Source organism: Oryzias melastigma, linkage group LG17 (genome assembly GCF_002922805.2).
Source record: "Oryzias melastigma strain HK-1 linkage group LG17, ASM292280v2, whole genome shotgun sequence".
In the NCBI taxonomy this organism is placed as follows: Eukaryota; Metazoa; Chordata; class Actinopteri; order Beloniformes; family Adrianichthyidae; genus Oryzias; species Oryzias melastigma.
In genome coordinates, this window is record NC_050528.1 from 27,062,323 (window position 1) to 27,069,235 (window position 6,913).

A 6,913-nucleotide genomic window follows, 5' to 3' on the forward strand; every position below is an offset into this window, starting at 1 on the left:
CAATACAAGACAAACATTTCACGTTTATTTGTGACTTCATTGTGTTTTAAAACACAATGCGAAAATGTGGTTGTTTTATTTAAAAATTATGTTTAAACCAATTTTTTTGTTCAAAATTGTTTGACTGCAATGCATTGCGGTCTATATTCACGGATCTAGTGAGCATTGATGCATGCTAGTTTTTAGCAAAAACTTGTGAGAACTTTCTAGTGCACTCGATTTCGGAATTAATACTTGTAGACAGCACTGGAAAATGGAAAATGCACTATACAGTGAGTGGGAGAGGAATTAGCCCCAGTCCTCAAATTGAGGAACAGTATGTCCTTCTCATTTATTTCTTTCAAAACAAAGACAACAAATGTGGAATTATTGCGAGAAGTTGTTGCATTTGAAGGGTTCATAAACTGATCAACAGTAGTCTGGAGTAAGTCACATAATGCGTTTGCTTTTTGTGCAAACATCTTGTATTTTTTAGTTTTGATTAAAATTAGAAATTTTCACATAAAGCTAAAATTATTTTTTGAATGTGACTTTTCTGGATGTTAACACATCAGATGTGTTACTGTGATAACTAATTTAAATGACCCTTAAAGGAACAAAGGATTATTTGTTCAGTTAATCATCTGTTGTCATATTTAATCTGTGTTTTTATGAATGACTCAGTCACACACGTATGGGTGTTTGGATGGAGGCATACTGCAGAGGCCAGTGATGGAGGGTGGGGGAGGGACTGCAGGAGTGACTGTTAAAGAGTGGAGGAGCAGCCTGACTGAAGGAGGGAGAAAAATGAGGAAGGGAGAACACACGAAGGCAGGAAACGTAACACAAGGAAACCCTGTGAGTGACCTCAATAGACGCTCTCCATGCCTGACTCATCCCATTGCTTCCTTTTATTCCTGAAGTGGTGCAGTCTGCCTGCAAACATCCATCCATGCGCGTGCACACACGCACAAGCCGTAGGCACGCCGACAAGGGTGGCTCCGCCTCCTCTGCAGTGTAGCGACAGCCAGGAAGGGCAGCAATGGAGGAGCCAGCAATGCAGCAAGAAAAGATAGAGGCATCACAGGAGCATGGAGAGGATGGCGGGAAGGCCGACTGGAAAAACGACTGCTCTCTTTCCACCTTTCTCAAGCATTCCTGCCTGCTGTGTTGGTCGTCTCCGAGGGATGCTGCGGACGTCATGGAAACAGATGAGAGAATCCTCACCAAGAAAGCAGAGATTAGAGTAAGAAGACCGCAGCACCTAGCACTGGTGTGTTGTGTGCATGTGTACGTTTCAATCAGTGTTGTGTATATTTGTGTCTCTGCTAACATGTTTATAGGTTTCCTCTTTATTTATTTCAGTCATGTGACCAGGTCATGCATCATACATGTCAGTATTTATGTTGTTCCAGTGTTTTCTGTTCCATCGCAGCGTGTCCCGCAGTACTCCCCTGTGAGGGCAAACACAACCTGCTGTGAGCCGTGGGACCTCGTTAGCATAAACTCAATTGATCAAGGCTTCAAATATGAATGAGCATATGTGTTGCTAGTAGCAGTGGTATGGTCAGCTCCACCACAGTTTTTTTAATCGTTGACTATCTTTAACTGAAATTGTCATTACAGGTCAGGTTTTGGGTTTTTTAAATTTCTTAAGTTGGTCCTGCTCACCAGTAATCAGGCTTTTCAAGTAGCCAGGAAACAGGAGACTGTGAGGAGCTTTGATCTCAGCAATCAGAATAACAAGTGTCAGTGATCTTTGATGTTAAGCTTCACTCTTGGGATTCTATTTATGTCCTGTGACATCCTATAGTGAAGTCGTCCAGAGATGAAGATCAGATAAATGTTTGTGCATGTCACTGATCCATGTCTAGAGTCTGACATCATTTTTTCCGACCCATTGAATGAACGACAACTGGAGGTGGCTTTTTTAGGGTAAAATTTACTGATTAACTCCAACTTGGTTATTCCTTTCATCAACCAATTCCTTCACCTCCTCCCCCCACCAATGCTGGCATGAATGGAAACCCTGCTTTGATGTAAAATCCCTTGAGATGTGCCGCACATGTGACCCTATAGATCTTGGGCGTCATATCAGTCATATTCTGAGGATTTCTTTTAAGTGGATATGTGTGCACATCACATGCAGAGAAGCGGTTTCTGGTGTTACAAAAGCAAAATGCACTGATGTGCAATCAGAATGTTAAGGATTTCACATTCACTTGTTTGTTTTTTTATGATAAATTACATTTTTAGATAAAAAATCATTAGTTGTCATTGGGTGCAATGATTCACATCATGAGCAAAAATGTAGTAAAATTTAAATAAAACAAAATCATAGTTAAAAAAAGAGAAAAACAAAAGGAAAGAATGGGAAAATTGAAGCAGTGTTGTAAAAATATGATTAAAACTTAATTTTTTTGTCACAGCGAAGACTTTTGAACGAACTGTTTTGACATTTCTAAATCAGGCACACATTCTCCATGATCAGATGGTGTGTGAAGGAATATCTCTGTCTGGTAGAACGTTGTCAATCCATCCTCTTCCAGCTTCACCCACAAACACAAACACCTTTGACTTTTTCGCCGCAGGTTCCCCGTCTTTAAAGCAGTGCAGCATTTGTGTTCTGTCTCTGGGATCAAGAGTTCTTCAGCTGCTCTGTATTCTGTCTAAAAATTGAATAAAAAAAAGAGTTTGTTGAAACATACACTCATAACCGTGCTGCAGTAAGGAGTTCAAGATTTTGCCTTTATATTCTCTAGAGTTTCAGGCTGTTTGGAGAGAAATCATTAAAAAAAATATGAAAATGAGAGGAAATTTCAGCATAAAAGCATAATGTTATGCATGTTCATTCGTACCGATGTGAGGATTTCTGTCTTTGAAAAAAATGAAACATTGGATCAATTAACAAAAATTCTGTATTTTTGTTACATTTAGGAGTATTTGTTTTTATCATAATACATATAATAGTTGTGTAAAAAATTAACTCATTTTTTTAATTTAATGAAAACTAATCATTTTAAATGTACCAATTTAATTTTTTTTTTGATTTTGGTCTTTGTGTGTTTTATTTAGTCCTACTTCTTTTGCTTCTTTTTCTGTAATCTTGTTTACTCATTTAGATTCCTCCCCCAAGTCACACCAGGACTGAATTTCTAATGGTCCCATCTGTTTCAGTTAATTAGAGTCTTATTCATCTGGAATTTTAGGATTATAGCTGAACGTTTTCTGTCATCACATCTTTTGCTTTTTATTTCGATGCTTTTCTTTGACTTAATCTTATAGATTTGATGATTTCTATTTAAGTTTCTGTTCAGTTGCAGCAATCCAACAGAACTCAATGTTCTGCCTCTAGAATGACTCACAAAGGCAAAGTGTGAGTTCTCTTTGTAACTGCTTGCACGATGTCCCACAACCTTGACAGAAGTGTCTGAGTTTGCAATTGTTAACAATGTAGCAGTCAGAACCCTCGTCTGCAGACGGTTACTGATTTCTGGTCCATCGCCTCTGTAAGAATGATGTTACTTTCTACAAACGGTCTAGTTTGTTCAGAACACATTCCAGTGTGGCTGCAAACACAAACAAAATGACTTAAACTCTTTATGAAAAACATCTGTGAAAAAGATGCCAGAATAAAATCCTTCTTGCAAATAAGATCCAAACTTCTGGAAGACTTTTCTGATTTTATTGAAATATCAGCTACAGTAAAGTGTTTTCTTACAAATGACCGTCCGATGGCCTGACGTGTCTGCCCTCTCACTTCTCCTTGAAACTGTGAAATCAGGATGAATATTTCATGTAAAAAAAACGCACAAAACTGAGTAAAGCTGTTAACACCATCAGAATAAAAAAGTATGTTCACATCTTCCACTAAATTTGTAGTAAGAAACTTTATCATAAATTACAGAAAGGGATTCGGCTTTGATAGTCACACAACAAAACATATTTGTATTACAGAAAGTATAAACCAAAGCAGGAGACGTATTCAAACAAAGAATTGAGGAAGACTGTGGATGCTGCAGATGACTGATGAGAGATGAAGAAGAGGAGGAGGGGTTTGTAGAAGAAAATCTAAAAGACAGACTCACAACGGTGTCACTTTTAGTAGACGAGAAAAACGACTGCCTGTAAAAGACCCTAATGGACTAGAAGGCGAGATTAGAAGTTCTGGTTAAAAATATCATTATTTGAAGGAAACCTTGATTAGCTTAATGAAAGAGGAAAAGACACACAGTATTATCCAGTATTTGAAAAAGTCCCATCACAGAGATGTAGTGCCGTTGGGGTGAACTAGAGCAGAACAACTTGCACATGTAGATCCTGCTACATCTAGTGATGCAGAATGGAGTGCATCACCCTGGCTGTATTTGGGATGATGTGTCAGTTAATTCGTTTGATTACAGTCAGGGCTTCTTTCCACTGTTGTTTTCATGTGCAAGTAAACAGGATGCAAAAGTCATTTTTGGTACTTCCCAGTGCAACCATGGAGCTATACTTATATAGCACTTAACTGTACGACCCACAGCGATTTACAGCCTCAGTCCCATTCAACCATGCACACGCACGTTCACCCCAATGAAAAGGGAGTGTGTCAGTCCAAAAACATGAAGATTTCATCTGCAGTGGGATGCACATGTGAAGCAATCGGACTTTTATCAGTCACAACTGAATTGAATTCAGGGAACTCTAGAGAAATTCTTTTAAACTCCTATTGGGTTAATTCAATAAAATAAAAAAATAAAAAATAAAACAAAACAACTCATATATAAAACCCTTTATAGAGGTTATATGATAAATGTTCATTTAATTTAGTAAAACTATTATTTATTGATCAATTTGGCCAAAGTAAAGTATTTCCTCGTGATTTTAAAAAGCTGTAATGAATGCATTTGTGTGTCTGTAACAAATAATGAGATGTGGAGAATGGATTAAAACAACCAACTTGTTTGACAACAATCTTTTCTATAGTGTCTATAAAGCAGCTGGGTCATGGGGCAAGGATTTTATCTCCAAAGCAAAAACTTTATTGTTGCATTTCAGTTATTGGCCCATATTGGTAAATCACTTGTAAACAAGAGTAATCTGTGTCAAAATGAGGTTCTAAAGTAGGTGATTCTCCCATTTCATTTCAGGTATTGTATGTACAATGGAATCAATTTAGGTGAACATTAATCATGATTGTAACAAAATGGACATTTTTGCTGCCGACTCTATCATTTCTACTTTTCTAAATTCAGTCCAAGATTTTGGTTTTTACCCTATTTTTTTTTAAATCAATGACAATATTTTCTTTTTTTCTCTAAATGGTTCAGAGTAGCAGTATCTACATTTAATTAAGCATATTGGTGGAGCAATAGGAGAGCAAACCATTTAACATTTTTCATTTAGAATACTTTAAAAACATATCATTCTCCTCACATCGCTTTTATTAATCCATTTCTTGTATTATTTCTTTACATTTTCAATATATTTTCTGTGTGAGTCAATCCTTAGTTCTTCCTCATTTTTTATCCTATATTTGTTTTATTTAGCGCTATATGACTCACTTCTTCATTCTCACATTTTTGTATGTGTATTTTTCTATATCGTGTTCATTGAACAATCACGTCATCACTTTTTTTACCATGTGATCCTGATCTAATCTTAATCCAGCTAATGCAATCTACCAAATGATAAGAAACCCTGATGTTAATATAAACCAAAGCATTTTGCCCATCTATATGCATGCTACAGACTCAGTTATTCCTATCAATAAGCAGGTCCTGCTGCTGTTTGTGTGTTTGTGCTTTTGCATATAGGAGCTGGAGAATGCCGTGACGGTGGAGAGCCTGGAGCTTCAGGAGCAGCAGTCTGACCGGAAGGAGCTGGAGGACACCCTGGTGAAGTTAGACAAACACAAAGACAAGCTGATTCAGCAGATAAAAGCCACCAGACAGCTCTGCTATGAAGAAAGTCAACAGGTGAAATCTTTTTCCCACCACTTTTGATTTTGCATAACATACACTGCTTTAATTCTTCATTTTAAAACAACCTAACACGTGTTTGGGTTCTCAAGAGGCTGTTTTATTGGCCCACGTTTTAGCCTACAGTATTTACAAGCTCTGATAAAAACAAACCAGGTTTTGATCCAATATCTTTCTCTTGATTAACAACATGAAAGCTTGGAGTGTGTTTGTGGTTTCCATGTTTTCAAGGACAATTTGACCCAAGGTCAACTTGACCTCAAGCATGTTCAAACCACGAGCGAGCTTCAAGCTCACTCGTGGTTTGAACATGCTCGAGGTCTCCATTAGTCTGTGGGTCTTGGTGTGATTAAACATATTATTATCATCCTGCTGTCATCCTCCATGGGGAATTCATCTTCTGAAGTGATGCATGTGTTTATTACCATCTGTCTTTCTCTTTCAAGAGGGAGACATAAGCACATATTGTGTAGTTTGTTCCTATGAAGACTTGTAAAGGTGTGGACTTCAGCCTCAAGCTTTTTTTCAACAAATCAGTCTTAAAGTTATTTTGATTTCCAAAAATAGGTGAAAACTAAGACCAAACTATTTTGAGTCGTTTGTTTTTTGATTTATTTGATGAGTAAAATATCTGTTCTTTCATTGTAGATCCTGTCTTTGCAAGCGGAAGAAGTGCAGAAAGAAAACCAGGTGGAGGAGTATGAAAGAGAACTGGCCAGGGCGAGATGGAGACTGAAAAAGCTGAGGGAAGAAGTGAAAAAAGCCAAGAAGAAGGTGGAGGAGGCAGGAGAGAGAGACACGCCTCTGCAGGACTCAATTCGACAGTCATATGAGGAAATACTGCAGGTAAAAAAAGACTAAAACTGGATTGACTTAAATGAGAAATATTTTGGAGAAAGTGGGTGGGGTTCCTTTCAGCTTCCTTTTGATGACAATGATCATAATTGGCGTTGGCAGGATGGATAAACTAA

At 37.6% G+C, this 6,913-nt stretch overlaps 1 protein-coding gene across 1 annotated transcript in view; it reads left to right on the forward strand.

Moving 5' to 3' along the window:
- Positions 1 to 729: 729 nt before the first annotated feature.
- The window catches only part of LOC112147086, a gene marked incomplete in the record, with an annotated part of 17,963 nt that continues 11,779 nt past the window's right edge, over positions 730 to 6,913 (forward strand). Inside the window, 3 exon segments of the mRNA XM_024273212.2 lie at positions 730 to 1,252; positions 5,778 to 5,939; positions 6,591 to 6,788. Of these exon segments, the coding sequence (XP_024128980.1) occupies positions 1,022 to 1,252; positions 5,778 to 5,939; positions 6,591 to 6,788 (591 nt within the window).